Genomic DNA, 27,424 nt, shown 5'->3' on the forward strand with positions numbered 1-27,424 from the left:
TGTACGGCAAGACCAACAGGCTAGAAGGCCGACCAGATTGCAGAAACAGAAGCAAGGGGCATGGCCCCCCACGGCCAGGGCCAACTCGGCCTTCCCAACCCAGAGTGACGCGTCTGTGGTGCGCCCCACCTGGGTGCCCAGGAGTCACGTCCCACCCTGCTCTGTCGCCAGGAACTATGATACAGCCTCCACTCATAAGCACCGGGGCCGACGAAGAGCACACGGGCCCCGTGGGCAGCCAGGTAAGGCGCACGCAGCCCACAAGCTGGCCCAGACGCCAGGTGGCAGGTGAGGGCGCCGCGTGCTGATGCTGCAGGAACCCAACACCTCACTCTGGTTCCCACACAGACAGGGCACCTCCGCCTGGCCCACACCCGACTCCAAGGCGCAAACAAGCTCCAACTGGCCACCACACAGTGTGGTTTTCCCCAAAGTCAGCATCTTCTCCCAAGGAGCCTGTCAACAGCAGCCCTGATGACGGGCACAAGGTGCAGACACGTGGCCCCAACAGGGTGCAGCCCAAGTGGACAAGGTGGGGCACACGAGGACCCCCCCAGACCTCAGCTTCCTCGTTGGCAAAACAGGTGTGACAACGGGGCTGGCCTCCGAGCCCCCAGCCCATCTACCCAACATGCTCACACCTCAGCCCCCAGCTGCCCTGAGGAGAGTGCGGGAGCAGACACTGCCCTTCAGTGAGGAAAGTGCGCAAGGGCCCATGGAGGGCAGGCACGTGGGACTCACTCCAGCGAGATGGCAGTCCTCATGCGGACGGAGAAGCACCTTCGTCCTTCCAGCCAGGCCTCTGCCCACCCTCCCTGTCCACCCCAAGAGGGAGGGAGGCTCCCCAGGTGGATGTGTGTGGGGCGGGGTTGGGGGGACAGACGTGCCTGGAAGGTTCTAGACCAGGGGTGACACTCTAGGTCTGGGTGATGGGGGAGGAGGAGGAGCAAGGAGACAGAGACAGGAAGGAGCATCAGGAGAGGGACCCCAGGGACCAGCCTCACTTGGGTGCTTATGACAGCCAGACAGAGGGACACAAAGTAGTCCCACGGGTGGGGGCTCTCTCCTCCTGGCCCTCCACTGTACCTCCCACTGCCCTTCTCCCAGGGGTTCCGAGGGAGGTGCTGCGAGATGACCCAGCTGGACCCACTGTCTCAAGGCAGGCACTGAAGCTGGTCTGACCAGAGTCCTGGGATGGGCCAAGCAATGTGGCTTCTGCAGGGATGGGGCTGGTTCCAAAGCTCTGTTGTACACGTGGCAGTTGAGAGACCCACGGGACTAGATACCTTAGTGGAACTAACTGTATATAATACACTAGAACTGGGTTCCTAGTAAGCCGTGCCCACAGCTGCAGCCACCAGAAGAGCTGGCCCTGGGGAGGCAGGACGGGGCACGGCAGGTGCGCCTGCCTGGGCCCAGGAGGCACCTTCTCCTGGCTGTGCAGGGATCCCCAAAGTGCCTGGGCAGGTAAGGGTTTTCCTGTGAGACTGCAGAGGCCAGGGGAGGAGTGTTCACCGTGAGTGTGTGTGTGTGTGTGTGTGTGTGTGTGTGTGTGTGTGGGGGGGGGGGGGGGGGGGGGGGGGGCCCCCCCGGGGGGCGGGGGGGGGGGGGGCGTGTGGGGGGGGGGGGGGGGGGGGGGGGGGGGAAGGGCGCCACCCCAGGGGCCAGTCGGGTCCAGCCCTGCTGCCCAGGAGGAATGTGCACTTCCCCTGGAGTCCAGTCCCTCATCCCGTGTGAGGCTCCACCCCTGCTGCCTCCTCCACATGCCCACGTCCCCTCCTCCGCCTCCAGGCTGTCTTCCATCCCCTGGTTTGGACCAGGTGTCCTCCCACCCCAGCACCCCCCACCTCCACCCCATGCTGAAGAGTCCACCCGGCACCTGGTGAGGCTGCTCTTGACCCACCGCCCATCTCAGCTCATGACCAATGCCTGGCCTCCTTCCAGCAGGCTCCTGGCAGCCTGGACGCCACCACAGCAATCAAGCCCTTTTGGCTCCCACCCTGGGTGGCGGGGGGGGCGGGCACAGAATTCTGCTGGGACATCTCTGTCATTTACTCCTGGGCCCAGACACACAGGGTCCACCAAGGCAGCAAGGACAGGGCCCACCAGGACAAAAAGACCACCTGAGCAGATGATGCTGACTCCTCTCCGACCCAGTCCTGCTTCTCAAGGGCAGCCCCCACCCCCTCCCCAGGGCAAATCTCTGGAAGGCCTCAGTGGGCACACAAATGACTCTGCCTCCAGCCAACTGTGGCCACGCCCGACTCCCTGGGACTCTGCCTCTCCATCTGTAAGATGGGGCTCAAGATCATGTCCCAGGACAGAAGCCGGTTGGGCCTGTCCACACACTGTGCAGAGGTCAGAGGTCAGCACCCTAAAGCTGCCAGCCTGGTGACCCTGCTCCTTGCTTTCCCCACCTGTGAGATGAGGGAAGTATCTGGATGCCCACAGAGTCACTGAGAGAATGAGTTCTGGGGCAGCTGGAACCATCCCATGTGCAGAGTATGTCTGTTATACAGGTCACACGATAGTGGCCCCTGGACCCGCCTGGGAAGCTGGCAAGCCTAGGTGGACACCTAGGCTGACTGTCACAGGGGGGGTTTGGTCAGAGGGCACCGTGCAGCTGGCGCATCACTGCACCGGGATGGCAGCAGGACTGGGCACAGGAAGGCCCAGCTATTCTCGTGGCGGGGTGTCTGCCGGGGGACCCTGCACGACCCACACAGCCACATCACACCAAGGCAGGTGCAGGGCGGCACTTATCAGGGACGCCTGGCGCCGTGTTCTCCTAGTCCAGGAAGGAGCTTGGCACAGCAGCCTGGCAAAGGCCACAAGGCCAGGACCAGCAGAAGAGTGATGGAAGCAGGGTACAGAAGGGGCTGGCGGTGGCAGGGATGCTGCCTGGGGGCAGTGGGGACCTGTGGGGCAACAGGCAGGGCCCGGAGAGAAAGAGGCAGCTGCGAGTGTGTGGGGGTGGGGAGGGGCAGGCTTCCTCCCGAGGCCCCACCAAACCTGCTCTTGTGTGGGCCTGGCTGAGCTCATTTCCTGACGCCCAAAGCCAGGAGTCAGCAGGTCACCGGGGCTCTCCTGACAGCCCACGCAGGCCCTTCTGGAAGAGGAAAAGAGCAGCACCAGGCTGGCTGGGTAAGTGCCTGCACTGGCTGTTCTGGGCCAAGGGGCCTGGCCAGCAGTGAGGCCGAGACACCTCGGAGGTCAAATCCACACCCCCAGCGGCCCCTCCTCCCATCCCAAGCAGGGTAATCCGGTGGGAGGAAATGAAATCATGCACTCTGGCTCCACACAGCCGAGGATGGCCCGCCTCCCTGATCCAAGCCAGCCCCCCCCCCCCCCCCAAGCCCACAGGCCTCTATGACCTCTGACCCCAAACCAGGGCGGGTGACTGCTCCCCACTGCTGCCAGGCCCTGAGCTCTGTCCCAAATCTCGGCAGAGTCCCCTCCAAGTCCTGTGGGATCCCGACTGCCCCGTACCCTCGACTGTGGAACTCTGCACCGGCCACCACTCAGAACCGTCTGTCCATCTAGTCACCTGTCACTGCCACCCGCCCCCCCCTCGCCCGCCGCCTCCCCGCTCCGGTAAACGGAGGGCAGAGAGTAGGTCTCCCTGTGGCCCAGAGCGAGCAAGGCCCCTTCCCCTCCCGATGAGAACCCAGAGGTCCCAGTCTGGAGGACAGCAGCACAGCCCTCTACCTCCCTGCCCTCCCGTCTCTGCCGGGCTTGCTGGTTACCTCCTTCAGCTCCTGCGCCACGGACGCCAGGCGCTCGCTCTCCGACTGAGTGTTGGTGAGCACGTTCCGCAGCTGCTTCAGCTCCGTCTGCAGCTCCAGCACCTTGCGCACATAGTACTGCTCCTTGGAGGCCGACTCCTGGATCAGACTCTCCTCCCGGCTCTCGCCGTCCGCGGCTACCTTCTTGTGGTTAGTGTGCGCCTGTCCAAACGCCTGCACAGAGACCAGGTGCTCATAAAAGGGAGGCCAATGCCAGCTAGGCCTGCAGCCAGACACGCCGGTGTGCACACGCCGGACATCGGGGAAGGACACGATCAGACACAGTGGAAGCTGGACAGCGGCTGCTGGACACCTAAGGGCTACACGGGGCTGCAGGGCTACTGGTCAGGTGGGGGCTGATGGCCAAGTGGGGCCAGACTAGGGAAGGACCCGGGCCCAGTCGGGGGACTGGCTGGGGGCTCAGTGAGACGAGGTGGGGACGGGAACCCAGCCCCACTCTGTGCAGCAGTCTCCCTCAGAAGTCAGGCTGCTGACCCAGGGGCCAAGCAGAGAGATCCTGCTCTAGGCAGGTCTGAGGTCCACGCAGCGCTGCTCTGCCCCACTCTGACCCCTCTGTTCACCCATCCTGGGAGGGTGGAGCCCAGGCCGAGTGGTGGGACAGGAGCGTGAACCAGGATATTCAGAACCGGTGGACAGACCAGTACGTGTGCCCCAGTTGGGAGACCCCACCTGCCCGCCCAGAGCCTGGGTGGAAAGCTAGCTCAAAGTACCAGAGGGGAGAGAACACTGCCATCCCGACCCCCAGACCTAGGCAAGGAGGCTCTGCGCCCAGGCTCAGGGAGGAGCCCCCATGGGTGAGCACAACCTGCCGTGGCCACAGCTGCCAGGACGCGATCCCTGCATGTCCTCTCTGGTGGCCCCTTTCCCACTGGCCACCCCATGCAGAATCTTTGCAGGGCTCCTGGCTCGAGGAAGAAAAACAAAATCCATGGAGGGCTGCTGAGGAAGAAGGAAGTTGATGTCTCTGTTTCTTGAGAGAAACGGGGGCATTTTCACTTATTTGCTATTCTATACGAGGTGTAGGAATTCTGTCCAAGAAAACAATTGGGGAAATATGTATAAGGAAAAGGGTGTTAGTGAGCAAGACCGGTTCTGATCTAAAAACTGAAAATGTAAGAGCTGGCAGGGGATGGGCTAGACGAGGTGGGGACTGGTTGGGAGAACTGCTCTCCTTCCAGAGGACGGGGTCTTGCTCATCTGTCCCCAGCCGCCAACACAGCCTGCTCTGGCAAGAGGCGTGTCTTTTCAAACCAAATCAGCTCTGCTCTGTCCTTTCTGATGCTGTCCTCCTGCAGTCCAGTCCCAGGGAAAGAGGAGACAAATCACAGATTCTTGTCCATCCCGGGTGGACAGGACATGGCCCATCCTGGGTGGCAGCCCCAACCCCCAGCCGCACAGCCGTCCTGGGTGTGCCAGAACCTGCCAGGCTTCTCACAGGGCAGGTGCCCTGGAAAGCACCTGGAAAGCCCTGGAAAGAGCTGAGGGGTCTCTCCAACTTCCAGACAAGCCTAAGGGGGTGACCTGGGCAGAACACTCGTGACCCTCAAGCTGGAGCGTGGACATCTCACCAGGCGTTGAAGCGACCTCAGAGGCCGTCCCGAGGCAAGACGGCTACATGCTATGACACACGCAGGCGTGAGCACACTCACGTCCAGGCCTGCCGGCCTTGGCCCAGATGTTCGCCTCTGTCTAGCCCTCACCCTGCCCAGGAGCACAGAGGTGGCTTTTCAGAGACAACAGGGCTGGAGGCTTACACCTCCTGCTGAGCTAGTAAGACAGTAACAGGACTGGGTCTGGCTCCCATGTGCAAAAGCTACAATAACTGAGACCTTTATGTGACTAAGCAATAATTTTCAAGTCACTGGACATCAGGCAGTGAGACACAGGTGATCTCCATGACAGCCCCCCCCCCCCCCCCCCCCAACCAGGGGAACCCTGACCATGGTGCAGAGACAGTGGCAGGTGGGCCAGACAACCTGGGGTCAGGTGGTGCTACAGGACAACGGACAAGGCAGCAAGGTGGCAGACCTGCGGACAGAGGGGACAATCAGTGCACAGCTGTGAAACAGCCACCAGGTGGGCCATGCAGAGGGACAGATGGAACAATCCCACTGCTCCCCCAGGCTGAAAGCAGCACGCTTCCAGCAACCACAGGGGAGCCCTAAGCCACCGGGGCAAGCAGGGGGAGCACCTACAGGGACCAGTGGAGCTGGGGAGTGCTTTCTGGGCCTGAACAACGAGGCAGGGGACACGCAGGAACAACAGCACCATCTCCCACCTCTGAGAAACTGGCAGCGAGAGGGAAGGGAAACTGGTCTGTGGCGATGAGAGTCAGGCTGTCGCCTGGCAGACTGATTTCTACAGGCTCAGGAAGCAGACCAAACGCTGTGGGCAGGGACTCAGAAGACGCAGAGGATGGAATTACAAAGCGTGACGTTAAGGGGGCACTGGATGGGATCACCAGCAGAAGATAAGATTAGGAAACTTGAAGAAACAGCAGTGAAACACACAGAAAAAGAAAAACTAAAAAAATAAAGAGCACATGAGTGAGCGGGGGGACAACTTCAAGGAGCTTCACACACGGGCAACTAGAGTCCCCAGGGGACCGAAAGGGGTGAGGATAAAAGTACCTGAAACAAAATAATGGCTGAAAAATTCCCAAATCTGACAGAAACTACAAATCTACAGACAGTAGCAGCCCACTGCCCCTGAGCACAAGCGAAATGAAAAAAGCTACACTGAAGCACATCACAAAACTCTTCAAAGCTAGTGGTGCAGAGAAAACACTAAAATCACCTGGAGGGAGAAGACACGCTTCAGCTCATAAAGAAGCACACAAGATGACAACAGATTTCTCTGACAAGCTGGGAGATGGAGGAACGTCTCGACACAACAAAACAAAACAAACCTATTAACAAAGAGCTACACCCGGTGGAAACTTCACAAACAGAGGTGAAATGAGGCTTCAGACAGACAAGTGCTGAATTTATCACCAGCAGACTTGCATTACAAAGATGTTAAATTAAATCCTTCAGGCAGAATAAAAACAATACCAGATGGAAATCTAGATTTAGGAGAAGGAAGTGCAAGTGCCAGAAATGATAAGTATGGAATAAATACAAAAGGTTTGTCTTATTATTTAAGTCCCTTTAAGAGACAATTAACTGGAGACTCAATGCAACCCCTATCAAGATTCCAATGGCCTTTTTTGCAGAAATGGAAATTCATATGAGATTGCAAGGGGCCCAGAATAGCTAAAACAATACTGAAAACAAAGCAGGAAGACTCAAATTCCCTATTTCAAAACTTAATATAATGCTACAGTGATCAAGAGAGCGTGGTACTGGCATAAGATAGACAACACAGACCAATGGAACAGAAGAGTCCAGAAATAAACCCTCGCATATGTGGTCAATTGATTTTTGACAAATGTACAGAGATAATTCAGTGATGAAAGAATCGTTTTCCAACAAAATGGCGCTGGGACAAATGGACATCCACATGCAAAGAATGAAGCTGAACCCCCACCTCACATCATATACACAATTAACTCAACATGGATCAGAGACCTAAATGTAAGAACTCAAACTACAACTCTCAGAAGAAAAAACAGGGATAAATCTTCATGACCTTGTTGGCAACAGGTTCTTAACCTGTGACACCATAAGCATGAGCAAAAACAACAAAAACCAGATAAATTGGACTTCGTAAAAATTAAAACATTTGTGTATCAAAGAACGCCATCAAGTGAAAAGACGACCTACATGACAGGAGAAAATACTTTCAAATCTTTTATCTGATAGGCTGTAATGTCTAGAATGTATAAAGAACTCCTGTAACTCAACAATAAGAAGACAAACAACCCAATTTAAAAATGGACAAAGGATCTGAACAGACATTTCTCCAAAGAAAATAAACAAGCAACCAGCAAGTTCACGAGAAGATGCTCCACGTCAGTAGACATGGGGGAAATGCAGTCAAAACCACAAGGAGATAGCACCTCACACCCACTAGGATAGCTGTAATAATAAAAACAAGGGGATGGGGGGAACAAGCGTTAGCAAAAATATGAAAACATCGGACCCCTCATGCATTGCTGGAGGGAATATAAAATGGTGCGGCTGTGGAAAACAGCCTGGCAGATCCTTGAAAAGTTAAACATGGAGTACCATATGGTCCTGCAATTCCACTCCTGGGTACAGACCCAAGAAAAATGAAAAATACATCCATACCACAACTTGAACACTAATTTTTGTAATAGCCAAAAAGTGGAAACAACCCAAATGTCCACCAACTGATAAATGGATAAATAAAATGTGGTCTACCTACACAATGAAGTGTTACTTGGTAATAAAAAGAAATGAATTACTGACATGTGGTATAATACACATGGACCTTGAAATATTCTGCTTCATGAAAAAGGCCAGTCACAAAGGACCACATATTGTAGGATTCCCTTTACATGAGATGTCTCAACGGGCAAATCTATAGAAGACTGCAAGCGGACGGGCGGTCACCCAGGGCTGGGGGTGGGGCTGGGAGGCCAGAGGGGTGATGGCTAAGGTTCCTGGTACCTTTTTGGGCTAGTGAAGATGTTCTAAAATTGGTTTTATGTAGATGCACAAGTCTATGAAAACACTAGAAGCCACTGAACTGTACATTTTTAAGTAATCTCTACACCCAGCATGGGGCTCAAATCCACAACCCTGAGATCAAGAGTGACAAGGTCCACTGACTGAACCAGCCCAGAGTCCCTGAACTGTACAATTTAAATGAGTTAATTTCATGGTATGTGAATTATACAAATAAATAAAGCTGTTAAAATAAACTTGTTTACAAAAGTTAGAGGCTAGAAAAAGATAAACTATGCTAATAGTCATCAAAAGAAAGCTGGAATGCTCCATTAATATTAAAGTAGATTTCACTGCAAAGAATATTACCAGGAACAGAGGGTCGTTTCACAATAATGAGGTTACTTTTCAAAGAAACCATAATTCCAAATATATACATCTAATAACAGAGCCTCAAAATATATGAAGCAAAAACTGATAGAACTACAAGAAAAAACAAATCCTAATTTGTAGCTGGAAGACTCCAAGGCTGTCTCTCAGCGATTCACACACTCAGAAGACGGAGCATGGGCATGGACACAGAAGACACAGACAACACTACGGACTAACCTGACCCAACGGACGTGTGTGGGGCCCCCCCCCAAAGCAGCAGCACACACGTTCTTTTCAGGGACACATGGAAGGGACACGTAGCCAGACAGACCATATTCTGGGCCACACAAAGAAAAGGCTCTGCCCACAGGGACTTACATGAGAAATCAGTAACAGAAAGATAGGTTTAGAAAATCTCTAAATATTTGGCAACTAAATAACACACTTCTAAATAATGCATGGGTCAAAGATGAAATCAGAAAGGAAATACTTTCTAAGTATTTTTCTAGCTGAATAAAAGTGACACCAACATGAGAATTTGTGGGATGCCACGAAAGCAAGTACTTACAAGGATATTTATAGCACTAAATGACCACTTAGAAAAAAAAGAACAATCCGATCAGCAACCTTAGCTTCCGTCTCAAAAATGAGACCAGGTGCTGCATGTGAAGCTGAAGGCATAGCTCACAGCCCTGTAGTGTTAAGCTGGTAGGAGCCCGGTGCTCAAACCAGCTTACCACGCTGGCTTCCCTCCAAGGCTTGCCCAAATGGTCCCAGGGCCTCCTCCAGGCCGAGGGATGAAGGCTTTTGAGTCCTGCCTGATGGCTGCCCTGGTCCTACCTCCATGCCCTAGTAGTTCTGGTTCCCTTGGACTGAAGACAGACCCCATAAACCCCGTGGAGCGTGGCTTTGCACCCTCCATACAGGCTGTGCACGCCTTAGGAGAGGGCTGTTCTCATTCTCGTGTATGGTGGGTGTTTGGGCCCTGTGCCTCTGATGAGAGTTCAGCCAGTCACGTGGTCTCCCTTCTCAGACAGGGCTTGTGTATTTATTCAGATCTTCAACAAACACTGGACACAGCATGGGTAGGGGACTGAGTCACACCCTGCCTAAAATCTTTGTAGGGGGTGGGTGTGATTCGAACAACCAACTACTCAGGAAAACAGTAGGTGCTAACACTAAGTACATGCCCATTCCTGGACCCTCAATTCCCACTCGTACTGGAGAGAAATACTTACTGGAGAGAAATACACGTGTGTATGAAAAGATACGTTTATAGGAGCATAATTTACAAAAGCCCCAAACCAGACAGTTCCCAGAGGTCTATCAACAGAAGGAAAAGCTGTGATCCAGTCCGGCACCTGATGGAATACCACACAGCAATGACGAGTACCCCACCGTTACACAGACCAGAGAGATGAATCTCACAGAACGCTGGAAGCAGTCAGACACGAGAGACTATATGCTGTGTGATTCCATCGACACACACAGCTCCAAGAATAAGGAACATGAACCTATGCTGGGAGCAGTCAGGGCTGAGGGGGCCTCTGGTTGGGATGGGTCCTCCAGGAAGGCCTGTGGTGCTGGCCGTGTTCCGATTCTTGATCTGGATGCTTTTTATGTGGGTGTCATTTCCCCTCAGTAGAAAAAACAAAAACTAGAATAAGAGCAAATGAAACCCAAAGAAAATAATAATGATCAGAGTAGAAATTAATGAAATAAGAAAATATAAAGAAAAATCGATTAAATCAAAAGCAAGTTCTTTGAAAAGGTCAAACTGATAAACCTCTAGCCAGACTAATGGGGGTGGGGGGGGGGGAAGGACAACAGACAAGAATTACCAGTATCACGAGTGGACAGTGACAGCACTACAAATACTAAAAATAGTAACAGGGGATATCATTAACAGCTTTACACCAATAAATCTGACAACTTAGTCGAAATTGACAAATTCCTTGAAAGACAAACCACCAAAGCCCACTCAAGAAGAAATAGATAATCTGGATAGACCTGTATCGAAGCCACTGAATGTACATTTAAAAACCCAACAGAGAATATTCACTGCCCAGATGGTTTCCCTGATAAACTCTTACTGCACATTTAAGGGAGAAATAGATCCTACTGTACACAAACTATTCCAGAAAACTGAAAAGGAGGGAATACTTTCTAACTTATTTTATGAGACCAGCATCACCCTGTAACCAAAACCAAAGACAGTACTGAAAAGATGTAGGAAAATGATGTGACAAAATTCAACATCCATCCCTGATAAAACACTTATCAAACAGAAGGGACCTTTCTCAGCCTGATAAAGGGCATCGTTCAAACACCTTACAGCTGACATTTAATGGTGAGAAATGGGTCTCCCCACTTCTGTTCAACAATGTACTGGGGTTGCCATCCTACGATGCGATAAAGCAAGAAAGATCAAAAGCACTCAGACTGGAAAGGAGGAAGTAAAACTATCTTTATTCGCATATCACATGACAGTCTACACTGAAAGTCCAAAAGAATCTACAAAGAGTTCTCTAGTGAGAGTAAGTGAGTTTAGCCAGGTTGCAAGACACAAGATCAATGTACCGAAATCAAACACTTCTACATATGAGGAATGAACAATCAGAAAGCAAACATTTTAAAAATGTTACTTACAATAGCAACAAAAATATGAAATGCTTAAGTCTGACAGAAGATGCACAAGACATACACTAACAGCCACAAGATACTGCTGAGAGAATTAAATAAACAAACATTCATCAGCCAGAAGACTCAATATTGTTAATGTTAACAACACTCTTACCATTGTTAAGATGTCATTCCTCCACAAATTCTTTCAATTCATCACAATGCCAATCTAAATCCCAACATTTCTGGTAGAAAGTGACCAGTGGATTCTAAAATTCCTATAGAAATTCAAAGGACCTAGAATAACCAGAATGACTTTGAAAAACAAAGTAGAAAGACCTGATCTCAGTACTTAGAAAGGCAACTCAGTGGCAAAGGGGCAATCTTGTAACAAACGGTGCTGGAATTAATGAATATCTATATGCCTTGCGGCATTATGAAAATTAATTTAATATGGATAATAAGCTTTGGGGTGCCTGGGTGGCTCATTCGGTTAAGCATCTGACTTCAGCTCAGGCCACAGTGAGTTTGAGCCCCACGTTGGGCTCTCTGTTGTCCAACCGGAGCCTGCTTAGGGTCCTGTCCCTCTCTCTCTGCCCCTCCCCAGCTTGTGCTCTGTCTCTCCCTCAAAAATGAATAAACATTTATTTATTTTTTTTAAATTTTTTTTTTAACGTTTATTTATTTTTTGAGACAGAGAGAGACAAAGCATGAACGGGGGAGGGTCAGAGAGAGGGAGATACAGAATCTGAAACAGGCTCCAGGCTCTGAGCTGTCAGCACAGAGCCCGACGCGGGGCTCGAACTCGCGGACCGCGAGATCATGACCTGAGCCGAAGTCGGCCGCTTAACCGACTGAGCCACCCAGGCGCCCCAGAAAAAAAAAATGAATAAACATTTAAAAAAAAAGAGATGGTCTCTCTCTGTCCCCCCCTCATGTGGCATGCTGTCTCTCAAAACTAAAAATAAGTTTTTTTTAAAGAAAGAAGGTATAAACTTTCCAGGGGAAAATAAGAGAAAGTGTTTGTGACCTTGGACATGATCTATAAAAACAAACTGGTAATTTGGACTTCAAAACTAAGAACTTCTGCTGTTTGAAAGACAAGAGCAGGGTGGACCTCGAGGGCAGCAGGCAAAGTGAGGTCAATCAGACAGAAATACTGCACGATCTCTCTTATATGTGGAATCTAAGAAAAACCAAAAGCCATGCTCACAGATATAGAGAACAGATTAGTGGTTGCCCGACGCAAAAGATTGGAAATATGTCAAAGGGGGTAAAAAAAAAAAAAGGAAATTAAAAGAAAGGTAATTCTATTGAATTTTTCTTAAGTTCTTTATTTAGAAAGTGAATAATAGCATGGCAATCTAAACTCTTTATTTTCACATACTTTGGTGAGAAACATAAAGTACACATGATTTTTGAAGACACTAGGAATCCACGTTATAGTGATCAGATTAAAAACAAAGAAAAAAACACATTCTCAAACTGGATACGAGAAACGATACCCAGACAAAATCCAGCTACGTTCTACCGATGACACATATATAAGACACACAAAAAATACTAATAAAAAAGCTGGCATACCCACATTAATGGCAGATAAAATGAGACTCCCAGACAAAAAGCAATGCCAGGAATAGAGTCAAAAAAATAATGATAAAATGAGTAATTCACCGAAAAAAGTTTTTAAACCAGGAAACTTTTTAAAATTGTAGTGAAATAAACACAACACAAAATTTACCATCTTCACTGTTTTTAAGTGTATAGTTCAGTAGTGTTAGCTACATTCACACTGTTGTGTAACAAATCTCCAGAACTCTCTTCATTAAAAAAAAAAAAAAAAAAGACAATAAAAAGACAAGGCATAGACTGAAAGAAAATCTACACAAATCACAATCTGACACACCTCACACACACACCTCTGTTACACATGCTCACACACTCACACCCTAAATTGCACACGGCAACACACACACACACACACACACACACACCTCATACACCCTTACCCTCACACCCAAATTACACAGTCACACACACACACCTCACACACACATACACACAAACCCTAAATTACACATGGCCACACACCCTCACATATACACCCTCGATCACACACACTCTCAATCACACGATCCACACACTTTTGCACGCGCGCGCGCGCACACACACACACACACACACACACACACACCCTTGGTCTCTGTCATACCCTGGGTGTGGCAGCCTTCCTACTCCAGCCCCTCCGACCTGGCCTTGGTCTCTCCCAGGAGCCTTACCCACCCCTCCCCCAAGCACTAGGGGTGACTAGTGTTTATTGGGGTGCCAGCCTATCCCTGGAGAAGGCAGTTTTGACTAGATCTGAGAATCCAGTGCCCCAGGCGGGGCTGGGGTCTGGGAGGTCTGGGCAAGAGGCCCAGGCCAAGCAAGCCCCAATCCAGGCGAGGGCACAATGAGCCACGGCAGGAGACGCTGCCCCACCATGTCAGCAGAGCAGAGACACAGTGGGGAGCAGGAGAGGGAGGCGAGCACCCCTGAGGGCCCAGGAGGGTGGCCGCAGCCTGGACAAGGTGCTAGGAGTGGCATGGCCAGGACGTGGGCGCCTGCTGAGCAGGACACAGAGAGGATGGAGTGAGGGCCGGAACCAGCGGCAGGGGTGTGCTGGGCTGGAGACGGGAGAGCCGACCACAGACCACATGCAGGGGTGGGGTCTTGGCAGGGTGTGCTTCCCCAGGGGCTGGGACCCGGCACTGGGCAGGCGGCACCCCTCCCTCCTCAACAGGAACCAACATTTCTGACCAGTGTTAACACGCTGGGACCCCCCAACAGTGCCCACTCGCACGCGCGAGGTCCCAGATACCCAGCCCCCACCGGGTCCCCACCACCCCCATGAGGCTAAGCCGGACAGAGAAGCTAAGACAATGAGGGACAAGAAGTTCTGCTGACCACCTGAGAGGTCCCTTCCCCCTCCTCCCCCCGCCCCTCCCCGGGGGTAGTGCACTGCAGCCTGGCCAGCCACACCTGCCCAAGCCTGTTGCAGGTAAAGTTGTCCTGGGACACACCCACCTCAACTGGAAAGCTGACGCAGTCCAGTAGGACGAGGCTGGGGCCACTGCCTTGAGTCCACAGGCATAGTAACTAGAGCTCAGAGAGGCTCCCTGGGTCCCAGGTCCACACACGGGTCAGCAACCCGGCAGGGACGGAGAGCCTGTTGCCCACACGGAGTGTGCCTTTCCAGGCAAAAGGCTCCATCAGCCGCTCCCTGTCAGCCTCTCCCTAACCCATCCAGCTCAGGACACAGGCCCCTAGAGGAGACCAGGGCCCTGCAGAGGCCCCGGCCCTAGACCTGGTTCCACCCCTCTGGGTAAGCCGTCCACTGCAGGGACAAAAACGGGAGGGTGGGACAGGGGGGCAAAAGGAAGAGACCCCAGGCAGCTCCACTGGTGTTCTTGGGACCAAATCGGTATCAGTCAGGGCTCCTTCCCCACAGAACGTGTAGACACATATGTAAGAGATTTATTCCAGAAGCCAAGACATCCCACGATCTGCTGTCTGTGAGCGGGAGAAGCAGGAAAGCCACTGGTGTCTGAAGGCCCGAACACCGGGGCACCCACGCACAAGGACAGAAGACAGACAAACGTCCCAGCTCGGGAAGAGGGAGAGAATTCACCCTTCCCACTTCTGTCCCAATGCACCAGAGGGACTGGCCCGCCCACACACGGAATGAGTGCTAGTCCTTCCCAGAGACACACCCGTCTGTAGTCCAGCCAAAGTGACACATGAAATGAACCATCACACAGGCGTGGGGTCTGTGCCAGTGGCTCTCAGCTCTGTCCCGTGGGGCGAAGGAGGCCATAAACAACAAAGGAGCAAAACGCTATTTACAAGACCAGACTGACTGCCCGAGGTGGCCCTTGAGCAGCAGTCTACTGACCGCTGGTCTGAGGTCAACACCTCCTCGCCATCCAGCATCCACTTTCTGTGGCTCGTTACGGAAAAACTGCAAGCGTGCGCCGGACGGGCTCGTCCTGGAGTCAAAGGACTGCATGCAGAGCAGGGACATGCATCGGGTCAGGCCTGGAAGGATGAGGGTGCTCCAGGTGGGGGAGGAGGAGCCCTGGACAAGAAGACCCCTCCTCCCTGGCCATGGCAGACCCTGGCACCCAACCAGTAGGACAGCAGGGATGAGCATGGCGGCGCCCACCGCCAAGGCCCCGTCCTGAGTCTGGGCGAGTGCCCCACCTCACTGAGCCCACCGCACACTGGGCTGTGCGTGACATGCCTCGCCTGGGGCTGGGCAGCTGGCAGGACCAGGCCCAGGAGAAACGGGGCCAGGACTAGCAGAGCAACCCTCAGGTGACTGCCCCTGCCCATGCGGTTGGCCAGTCCCTGTGGCCCCCAGAGGGCAGTACGTCTGTTCTGTGATGGCCTCCCTGTCTGCCCCAGAGATAGAAGCATCGTCAGCTGGTCGTCCGCCCTGGCTCGCAGACGCTGACCCTTAGTTCCTGACACATGTGCACGGGGCCCCGAAGCAGATCCAAGTGCGGAGACTGGCAGGGCCCGGACCCCTGGGGAAGGCCCGCAGCAGCAGGGCAGGGGCGGTAGCGGGAAGCAGGCCGCCGGGTGGGGCTGCTCTGGAGGAGCTTCCTTCCCAGACCAGTTCCGCCGTCAAGGCAGCAGGCACAACACACACCAAGCCCAAGGAAACCAGATGAGCTAAGGCCCTGGCCCAGGAAGCAGTTTCCTCAGCGAAGCTGGGATGCGGTGTTGGATTCCCGGACCGACCCAGCCTTACCCACCTTCCCCCGAAGGGCTGCCAGCGTGCACCAGGACAGGAACATCCCAGGAGTTCCCAGGTCCTGCCTGTCTCCCCCCCAAGACCCCCTTCCGGCATAGCTTTCGGGGCCCCCACAGCCAGCTGTGCCCCAGCTTGGGGACTCAGAAAGGCCAGAATCACTTCCTCGGTTCACCAATGGTCTCCAGCAGAATGGGGAGCCCCTAAGGCGTCTCTCACCTCTTTTCTGGTTCAAAATGGTGTCCTGCAGAGTGGCTTCTCAGAGCAAGTGTGCGCCACCAGCCCTCCCAGTGGCACCCTGCGTGTGGAGGGTCCGCGCCCTTGGGAGCCACACGGAAGAAACAGCACCTCAAGTGCAAGCCAGCCTGCTGCAGTATGTGCTCAACAGATGTTGATGGACCGATAGATTCCCAGTCCAAACTGGTACAGGCAGGCTCCAGCACTCGGGCAAGTCTCAGGGGGTCTGCCGACACGGGGGTGAGACTGTGACACAGCCATTCGGCGTGGCCGGCTCCCCTGCAGAAGCCCGTCAGCCCCACAAAACCCAGCTCCCATGAGAGCCTCATTAAGTTCAAGACAGGGCTCAGGCCTGGGAACTGGATACAGATTCAAGCTCAATGACTTTATCATGGGATAAAGGTTTTACAGCATTAAGGGAGGAAGGAAAGTCTCCATCTCAGACTGACCAAACCTATCAACACTGAAATCACTGCCCCAAACTGCCTGGCACTAAATACTGAACACTGCAAGAGCGTGTCAACCAGACCAACGTGTAGAGACTGGGGGCACTCAGCGGTACGCAAGGGAATCAGAATCGCGGCAACGAAGAGAAGACGCACCAGCAGGACGAAGGGCACGATGTCCTTTCCAAGCAGAGCTTTTCCCTAAGGAGATGGCGTCACGGCAGGATGGGCTGACCTCACAGTGACCTGAACAGGGAAGGAGTTCCACACACATGTTGTACACCATGGCAGAGCAAAATAAAAACACACATTTCTCAAGTTCTCTGTAAATCTAAAACTGTTCCCAAAAAATCTATTTAAAGGTATGTTAGCATACACCCAAACACATGAAAATTGATCTCCTCAATAATATCTACACCAAAGAGAGCACACAGAACAAACACCAGGAAACCAAGTCAACAATAGTCAGAAATACCTCCGATCAGGGCATGGGGATCGCTGCCAAAGCTGCACTATGCTGCGGTAGGGATGCACTAAAAATACACTTTAGTGATAAAAAGAAACTCAGAGACTCAACAAAGGAAACAGGCAAAAGTCTCAGAATGGGAAAGTGGTACAGCAAAATCCCAACAGCAAAATAAGAAAGCAAAAGCAACCAAGCTCGTGTATTTTCTCCACCTGGTGATGGTTTCATCCAGGCCAGCGGTTTGCGTGGGGCACCGGTCTCCATGCCAGGAGGGCACAGGCCGGTGCCCCTGCACACCCCGGGGACGGTATGCTCCCTGTGGGTAAGGGTCAGGGCTGGACCCCAGAGCCCCTCTGTCCCTACCAAAACTCCTTCATGGGGGCTGACATGCATGCACAAACTCAGAAGACCTTTGGAAAGAGCTGCACTTCACCATGAGGAGCATCCACTCGCCCCAGGAGCACAAAACCAGGGGCACCAACTCCATTCAGGTTTAAAACTACTGACTGGGCGTCTGCCAGGGATCAGCATAAGCAAGCACATCCAGTGAGCTGGCCAAACAGCGTGTCAAAAGGTGATCTACAGACGTTCCTGCCACAGACGACTGTGTGGGAAGGAAGGAAGCCGCCTGCACAAAGATGCTTCCACTAGGACCTGGCCTTGCCTCTCAACCAAAGCTCTACAAAAACGGACATGCTAGCTTTCCTTCTTAACGTCACCAAAAGAGCAACTGCAGCCACAGTAAACGCACCCAGACAGATCTAAAATGAGAGCTAACGTTAACCAAACGCAGAGCAAATTACTAAAAATGGACAAGCCCAGTGGTCTTGCCGCTTAAAAGGACAAAGGACGCTCTCACCACACTTCCCAGAGGCTAGAAGAAACAGGAGGAAAGGCGATGATGTCACCTATAAAATGCACTAAGTAACACCTCCATAAAGGTCACTTAGAGACCTACAATTCCCCCAAATGAAGTTGTTAAGCTTAAGAATACATAATAAAAACTATTTATAATCCCAACACCAAAAAAACATAACCCTTGAACACTATGTTAACTAGAAACACAAGACTCGGTCGAAGAAAAGAACCCGTCCCGGGCAGGAGGGTGAGCACCAGGCGTTCACGAAGAGCATGCGCGGTGCCGCAGAGGCGCCACCACCACGAGGAGCATGCGCGGTGCCGCAGAGGCGCCGCCACCATCGTGAGGAGCATGCGCAGTGCCGCACAGAGCGGGAGGGAGCGGCCGCAGATCCTCTGGGGTCACTCCAGAGGAACGGTGACATTCGTTCCGACCACCAGCAAGCAGAAAGACTGAAACCCCCAACCCCTGAAAAACGTTAAAGGTGCAATTCACGTACCATAACATTCACCCTTTTAACGTGCACAATTTGGGGGATCTTAGTGTATTCACAGGGCTGTGCGACCATCGCCACTACTTCCACATTCTCACCTGGATCCCGAAAAGAAGACCTCACCTCTTTAGTGGTCGCTCACCAGCTCCGCTCCCCCAGTCTCTGCGGATCTGTCCAACCAGGACATCTCCTATAAAGGGAACCACACACTCGGTGATCCCCGTGACTGGCTACTGTCACCGAGCGTCGCTTTCCAAGATTGTCCACGCGCAGCGAGCCTGGTGCTTCACTCCGGGGCCGCTGAGAACAATGCAGCCGCCAACACTTTACTTTCTGTATGCATGCTGTTTTCAGCGTCCTTGGGTTACACATGAGGTCACACACAGGCGCCAACCGCTAGGGCACATGGTAACATCCAAGGCCTTGGAGCCGCCACAGCAGTCCCACCACCCCACTTTCCGCAGCCAGGTGTGGGCTTGGATTTCTCCACGTCCTCATCAGCACTCGCTACCACCCGTCTCTGATGGTCCATCCCGGGGCGGGGCATGCGGTCCCCTCTGTTCAGGAACGACTAACAGTACCAGCTTCCGCTCTCGCTAGCGCCGTGTCGTACCGTTCCACTTAACACCGGTCTCTAAGTTCTCAGGATGGTTCACGTTCCTCAGCCGGCCCGGAAGATCAGGGTTCCAGGCCACCCCAACCCCTCAGCTGGTCCTCCCGCTGCCTGATGGCGGGAGGACCCGCACCCAGACTATACACACGACTCCCAACATGTCAGTGAGAAAAAGGCAGATGCCCCACAGACAATCTGGTGATGGTCCGGAACAGACTTTCACAAAGGAGTGTCTGCAAATGGCCGGTCAACACAGGACTGGGAACAGGAGGGTCCAGGAAAGGCTGGAGCCAGCAACTAAGGGAGGTGTCCGGGACAGACATCCCTGAGGAAGGCACCCGGAGCAGAGCGGCTCCAAGGGCCAGCATGCAGTCCTGCTCAGTGGGCTGGCTCTGCTCCCACACCCCCAGGGCCCCTCGCCAGGCCTCTGCCCCCCTACAGCTCTGACAGGGTCAGGGGATGTCACACATGGGAGAGGCCCCGGAGGGCAGGCAGTAACCGGGGCCCTGCACACTTCACAGCCTGTGCCAACAGGAGCCCATCAGCTTCTCTCTCAGGGGAAAGATCTCCTTGCACAGGTGAGAAACTGTACCCTGAGAGCAAGGCCTCCCTATCACTTCCCAGGAGGGACTGCCAGAGAAGGCAGAACCAATACTTGGCTCTGTTTAGCTGCCCTTGCCTCAGAATCACCTGGGGAGCCAGAAACATCTGTTCACAGGTGCGGGCACACCTGCCAGCCGGCCCTTCCCAGTCTCGGAGTCTCGGCCCTGGAATCCGGAAGGCTGCTGTTTACTGGGGCCGCGCCTGTTAATCCCCAGATCAGCCCCACTTCACACGACTTGTGGAGATTATCTCCCTCAGGGCATAAGGCCCTACACTCACAGGAGCTGGGGAACTGAAGCAGAGCCCAAGGAGGGTCTGGCCCTTCTGCCAGGGGACCAGCATGGCTGTCCTGGACAAGGGCACACGGGTGCCACCCATGGGAATCACCAGGAAAGGCGAGAGTGCAGGTGCACACAGAGCCTCGCACACTGGCGACCCCAACATTCCCAAGGGGAGGTGTTGATGACTCGGGTATAACCTGGCACACTCCTGAGAGAAAAGTCTAGAAGAGAACCTAATCACTGCAGCAGACCAGCAGGCTTCGAGGACTGGGCAGGGGGGAAGGCGCCCGCTGGGGCAGCACAGGAGACCACAACAGTTAGTTCTCGGTCTCCTTACAGGTGATTGTGCACCAATTTCAAAACTGAGGGCAGCTTACAAGACAGGATCATCTGGGCAGCAGCCAGAGTCACTCTGGAATCTTCTGTCCCTTGAGATCAGAGGCCACCCTAATTAATATAGCCCACCACCGGAAGAGGGGTTGAGCCCCACTTCACTGAATCCCAAAACAAGGGGGCAAGACCAGACAGCCAGCAGGAGCAGATTCCCAGAAGCCTCCAGGGAGAGAAGCCACAGAAGGAAGGGACAAGCTCCCACACAAGCACAGAACCTGGAGGGTTGGATGCAGCCCTGGGCCACCTCTCAGAGCCAGGGTGTCACCAGGGATCCAAATGGCCTGGCGGGGTGAGGGCAGGACCCACCCTGGACCTTCCATCTTTCTGTGAACCCCTCGGTCCCACACCACCCTAAGGCTGGTTCACAGAGGGAGTAGAGCTGGGGGAGGAAGGACCTGAACCCCCAGATACACAGTGTGGGCCAAGGCAGTGGGGGGAGCAGGCCTGGCCCATGGGCACACAAGCACCTGGGCCCAGGGCACCCCAGGTCTGGCACCAAGTGTGCACCTCCTCAGTGGGGTTGGGTGAGCCCATATCTGGCAAGTGACAGGTGGTCAGGAGGACAGGGAGGACATGGGGGACACTGTGGGGGAGGGGGCAGGGCTCCACACCAGAAGTAGGTGGGTGGGCACACGGCAGGTCCAGGGAATAGACAGGTGCTAGGTGGTCTGCAGGGAAGGCTGGGGGTACTGTGGATTCTGGGGGAGCTGGAGAGTAGGCCTTCCCCTGGGAACGGGGCAGATGGAAGCTACAGGCACACTCACACAAACTCTGCCTGGCTGACGACCCTCATCCATCAGACCAGCCCTGTGCTAGGCTCAGGAGATCCACGAGTGACATCTGTCCTCCCTCAACCCACCCTTCCCACTATGTGGCTTCTGGTCTGTTTCCCCTCGGGCACCTGCACATTGGCTGTGGGGATCAGAAGAACCAGAGCTGAGGACTGACACCTGTATGGAAACAGAATGTGGCTGCCTATGGACGGCTGTCACTCCCCTGCACCCCCCCCCCCTGCGGCCCCCCGCCCAAGTCTGTCCTGTCCGCCCACATTTGTCCCATCGCCAACCATACACCCCAGCTGCTCTGGGCAGCGTCCAAACATTAAGCTGCTTTTAGAAAACTGGGAATCCACTCTTGGACGGTAGGGATTTAGCCAGAATCGGGTGCATTTAGAGAAGATTACACCCTAATTGCCTCAGTGTCAGCAGGCAGGCTTCCGGCCAGCTGAGCCCCAATGCTGGCAGCGGTCCCCTGGGACCCTGGCTCTGCCACCCAGGGACCCAGAGGGCAGTCCCAGGGCCAGGAGACAAGGCCCCGGTGTCCCCACAGCAGCTGGCTGCCCGCACAAACCTCATTCGGCAGCAGGAGGGGCAGCTGTCCAGGATGGCCTGGGCTGGAAACACCAGGCTTGCTCCATCTCTAATCTCAGTACATTTTCTCCATTAGCAGCCTCAGGTAGGAAGGGACACCCAGCAAGCCACACAGTCAGTGAGTGGCTGGAAACTACCTCAGAACCCAGAGTTCTGCAACTTTGGGACACCATGTCTACAGCTGTGGCCAGGGCAAGAGAATGGGGTCTCAGGGGCAAGTATGCCCCACATCCGGCATTCTGTCATGGTCACCCAGGCAGGGATGGCCCCCAGTGCCCCAAGGAACTGATGCAGGATCACCTGCCATGAGGGGCTTCCAGAGCAGAGAAGACATGGCTCTGCCTGTCAAAAGAGGTGAGACCCTCCCTGTGCCACAGCCAGGTGTCTGGTCCCCCAGCCTCACCCCTCCACCACGCACACCTTGAGGTTCACCAGAGGGGTGAGGCCGGCAGGACCCTCCCATGCTGTCTGTGATGTGCGCATGGCCCACTGTCACCGCTCCAGGATGCCACCCCAGAGAGACACCCAGGGCCCACTCCCGGCCCATCACGACAGTGCCAGCCCTGCTTCATGTGCAGCAGCCACCCTGTATGCTGCAGACGCTGCCCCCGCAAGCCTCCGGCCTAGCCGCTCTCTGTCCCAAGCTTCACGGCCACATCTAGGCCCTAACAACAGGGCGGCATTCCAGATGGCAGCTGGTGCAGGCACAGGAGGGCACCCCCAGGGGAGGTGAGCACTGAGAGGCCAGAGGAAGAGGTGTGCCCGGCAGCAAGAGCGTGTGGGAGTCACACCTGGGCTGCCCCATAAATCCAGTGGGTTCTGCAGACCTGTCCCAACGCAGGCCAAGAGGAGGGACAGGAGCAGGGAGAGGCCAGGCAGGCATCTTTGGGGTGGAGCCCAGCACCAGCACCCAATGAGGGGCCAGACCTGGGGGCCCCCCGCAGGCTGGAAAGAGCTTCCCAGAAGGTGGTGGGCACCTCAAAGGACAGCGGAGGCACCAAACGGGGTGTGTCCGTCACACTTCTGGAGTGACAGAGCAGCCAGGCCCCACCCATGGGGAACACCCAAGGGGGACCGGATCCCAGGTCTGACCACTGGCTGACTCCACACCCCTTCCCTAACTGCCAGCTGGTCAAATGCAAAGGCCAGTAAGCTAAGCAGCTCACTGGGCTGGTTTATCAGGAATAAAGTCAACCCTGACTGAGCTGAGCCCAAAGGGAAGGAAACATACATGAAGGTAACCAACCACTGGTTATTTTTCTTTTTAACCATGTGCATCCCATTACTTTTTCTCAAGATAGATGACATGACATGACATGACATGACATGACATGAGATGATGAGATGAGATGAGATGAGATGAGACGAGACGAGACGAGACGAGATGAGACAAGACGAGACGAGATAAAATGACTACCGCGGATTGTCAGTGACCACGACCCACTTTGCCAGCCCGGGGGCTGAAGACCTGGAGAGACAGACCCCAGTCAGGGATGCAGAGTCACACAACAAAAACCACAGGGCTTAGGGAACACGTGAAAAGATGGAAACCTCATAAAAGCAGTACTGCACCATCAGGACAGTGGGGCATCCACGCAGACCAGTGGGACAGAACGGTGCCTGCAGAGGCCCAAGGACAACTAACGGACCGGCAGCGGAGCAGAGGTCGTCCAGTCTCTCGAACAAACAGCATGGTAATGACGGCACCCCACTGCACCCCCTCACCCCGCAAACAAGTGAGTGTGGGCATGCCTCCGTCCTTCCCAAAGTGACTCAAAACCAAGGCTGGACCCAAAATACGACACAGGCTTGCAGAACTTCCAGAAGAAAACATGGCAGAAAATCGCTGTGATCTTGGGTTTGGTGACCGAGATCTCAGCACCTAAAGCACAACCCGCACAAGTGGCCTAAAATGAAAAACGCTCTGTGAGAGACCCTGCTACGGGAGTGAGAAGAGCAGCTGCAGACTGAGAGACGTTACCTGCCAACTAGGACTTGCACCAAAACAGAGAAAGAACAGTTCTCGATGAAGAAACTCCTGAAACCCAAAAATAAGAAAGCACTCGAATTTAAAATGGGCAGAGGAGAGCAGACACTTCACCAAAGACACACAGACAGCAAACAAGCACGTGACCAGCCGCTCTGCATCCGTCATCGTCATAGGAGAAACGCAAATCAAAACAGCACCAAGACGTCACTCGAAACAGCACCAAGACGTCACTCGTCACTCGCGCTGAGCTGAGCAGAGTGGCCAAATTCCAGTGCGCAGGCAGCACAGCACGGCATGCCGCGAGGTCACACAGCAGCAGGAGGCCGGTCAAGCTGCAGGGAGCGCGGAACAGGTTAGCGGTTTCTTACGAAACTAACCGTACTCTTCCTGTTCAATCCAGCAACAGCACTCCCAGGAACTGACTGACCCAAATGAGTTGAAAACCGATGTCTACACAGACACTTGCACAGACGTTTACCGCAGCTTTATTCATAATCGTGCAAAACTGGAAGCAAGCAAGATGCCCAGCTTGAGTGGATAAACAAGCAGGAAAATGCACACAAACGTAAAATCAAGGAAGTTCGGCGAATTCTAGGAAGGAACGCATAACGTGGCAGAACAATCTGACCATATTTCAAATGGATGAAGCCACCTCACTGAAGGGATGGGGAACACAGTGCTCGCTCAATTAACTTATTTGGAAATAAGTGGAGCACAGAAGACCACTGGCATATAAGCATCAGGTTCCACTGACACAGGCACAGGCCAGCAGTTCTGACGCTCCCGTGCACACCTGTGTGGCTGATGGGGGAGCCAGATGTCCCGCTGCTGGACGGAAGTTACAGACAAGCAAGGGGAGGCAGTGGGAACGACACACGCAGCGAGGGGCCAGGGCGGAGACCTCAGCATGAGCTCACGTTCGGGCTGCTCACACACAGCTGGCGCCGGGCAGACATGTTTCTAGACGTGTGTGTGCGCGCGGGCCGGGGTGCAACACCTGTCTCCTGGCTCTGTCGGCCGGGAGCGCGGAGAAGCAGTGAGTGTCCAACAGCAGCAAACAGCCAGATCTTGGCCTCAAACACCATTCTCCGGTAAAAGAAACCAGGCTCCTTGAAGAAATGACTGATTGCAGGACTGGGACACGGAGCATTCACGATGAGCTGGGAGCACCTATAGCGGCAGGAAGGAGTTGCTAAGAAAGAAAGGAGGGAAGGAAGGAAGGAAGGAAGGAAGGAAGGAAGGAAGGCAGGCAGGCAGGCAAGCCGTCAGGAGGGAGGGAAAAAGGGAGAAGGGAAGGAGAGAGGGAAGAGGAAGGAAGGAAGAAGGGAAGGAAGGAAGGAGAGAAGGAAGGAAAGAGGGAGGGAGGGAAGAAGAAAGGAGAGAAGGAAGGAGGAAAAGAGGAAGAGGAAAGGAAGAAGGAAAGAGGAAAGAGGGAGAGGAGGAAGGAGAAAGAATGAGGAGGGAAGGGGGACGGAGGAGGAAAGGAGGAGGGAGGAAGGAGGTAGAGGGGAGGAGGGAGGGACAGAGGGGAGGAGGAAAGGAGGAAGGAGGAAGAGGGGAGGAAGGATGATGGAAGGAGGGAGGAAAGGAAGAAAGGAGGAGGAAGGGAAGGAAGAAGGAGGAGGAAGGATAGGGGAGGGGGAAGGAAGGAGGGAGGGAGGGAAGAGGAAGAAGGAGAGGAAGGAGGGAGGGGGAAGGAGGAAGAAGGGGGAGGGGGAGGAAGGGGGGAGAACACGGGAGGGAGGAGGGGTGGAATAATCAAGACAATGAGTGTTGAAGGGGCACAGGAGCCAAACGGGAGAGCCGCCAGGGCAAAGCTGGAACAGGCGGAACAACAAAATACAGCAGTGCTGGCTCACCACCCAAGCCTAAAAAGTACCTGCAAGTCAACAGCAATACAAGCCAGTGGGTGGATAATTAAATAAAGGGCACAGAGTCAGGTCTCCCAGCAGAAAAATTCCAAACCACGTACACAGACGCTCCTGTCCAGGAGAGGTTTGGAAAGGGGGAAGGGGCGCCTTGAAAGTGGAGACCCTGACAAACACCCAGACAGGGATGGAGGCCAACATCATGGGGATCAGCCACAGACTCTCCATGGGACGTGGTGAGAAGGGTGCTTCACCTCTGTGACCCTCCTCCCCGAAACATCTCACCCCACCCCATCCACGAGAAACACAGGAAACAAATCCCAGCTGAGGGACAGTCAGCAAAACACCTGCCCAGCACTCCTCAAAACTGTCAAGGTCACCACAAACAGGAAAAGCCGGAGAAACGGTCATTACCGGGAAGAGCCCAAGGTCCACAAGACACGTGAAGTCTGCCTTGTGGGGTCCCACATGGCGTCCAGGGGCAGAAAAAGGACAGCTGCTGTTTTCTAGGGGCAAGGCCACACGTGAGCAAAGGCTGAGCTCCCACCAGCTCCCACTATTCCTCAAACATCACCCATTTCTGGAACAAATTCACATTTTCGAAACAGGTGTTATAGCAGAAGGGACTGCCTCATCACACTGGCCACGCTGACAACATTGGGGGACATCAGGTGCCGGCGGTGACTGGCCCACAGGCTGCTGTGGGAGCCTGCCCTCACCGACCGGGTGTGGCATCTGTGACAGCAGGTGTAGCTGCAGGCTCACGACACCAGACACCCCGCCTGGCTCTCCCCTGCCCCCATCCCAGGGCCAACATTCCCTCTGACCACCCAGGGAATCCCTCTGGCCGAGATGGGCCACAAAGGGGAAGGAGGGAGAAGACAGCCCAGGGGGCCCCGGGCAGCAATTGACAGAGAACGGGTCCCTGGCCCACACTCACTCCATCACTGCTGGGGCTTCAGGGATGCACCGGCCTAAAACAAGGAAACCAAGGCACAGGGAGGGGACCTCTAGGGGTCACGTCAAGCCTTGCTAGCATACAGCGTGAGCCGCGAGCCCCCATGGACCCAGGTCCCCACCCGTGGAACAGGGACAAGGACGGCCCCTCCCTCCTGGGTCACGGGGAGCTGGCATCTGTCTGCATCAGTCAGGATACACCCGACAGGGGACCGTGAGCCCCGGCGGGCAGAGGAGGTACAGGAGGGCTGGTCTAACAAACGCGCTGGATGGGCGACAACCACCCAGCCATGAGGAGACAGTATACAAATCAGGTGAAGAAAGCACTCCCACCAGCTTTTTAAAAAGGGAAAACACAAACAGATCTAAGAGTGGGGTGCCGGGGGCCTGCAGGAGGCAGGAGGGAGAGCAGCTCCAGGCTCCCAGCGGGAGGCGGACGGCAGCCTCAGGGACGGGCACCCGCAGCCCTGTCTGTGCGGCCAGGCCCTCCAAGCGCCCCTTTGGCTCCTGAGCAACATCTCTGAGCCACACGGGAAACCCCAGCGCTCACCGGTTGTGACAACGTCGTGGAACCGCTGCCTCTGTCAGAGGTGACAATTCACCCCTGAGTGCAACGGAACATTCAACTTGTGTTTCCGTGCGGTTTCCCAGCACCGCACACAGCCGAGCTCACGGAGACGCG

The 27,424-nt window shown here is 54.3% G+C and overlaps 1 protein-coding gene across 2 annotated transcripts in view; it reads right to left on the reverse strand.

Annotated features, from left to right (window-relative positions):
* The window catches only part of BICD2 (BICD cargo adaptor 2), a 48,379-nt gene that overhangs the window by 15,019 nt on the left and 5,936 nt on the right, over positions 1-27,424 (reverse strand). For both annotated transcript variants that reach the window (XM_049635221.1, XM_049635289.1), the window contains exon 2: positions 3,747-3,959. In XM_049635221.1, the coding sequence (XP_049491178.1) occupies positions 3,747-3,959 (213 nt within the window). The remainder of the gene's footprint in view (positions 1-3,746; positions 3,960-27,424) is intronic.

The sequence above is a fragment of the Panthera uncia genome, chromosome D4 (assembly GCF_023721935.1).
Source record: "Panthera uncia isolate 11264 chromosome D4, Puncia_PCG_1.0, whole genome shotgun sequence".
NCBI classification, from domain to species: Eukaryota; Metazoa; Chordata; class Mammalia; order Carnivora; family Felidae; genus Panthera; species Panthera uncia.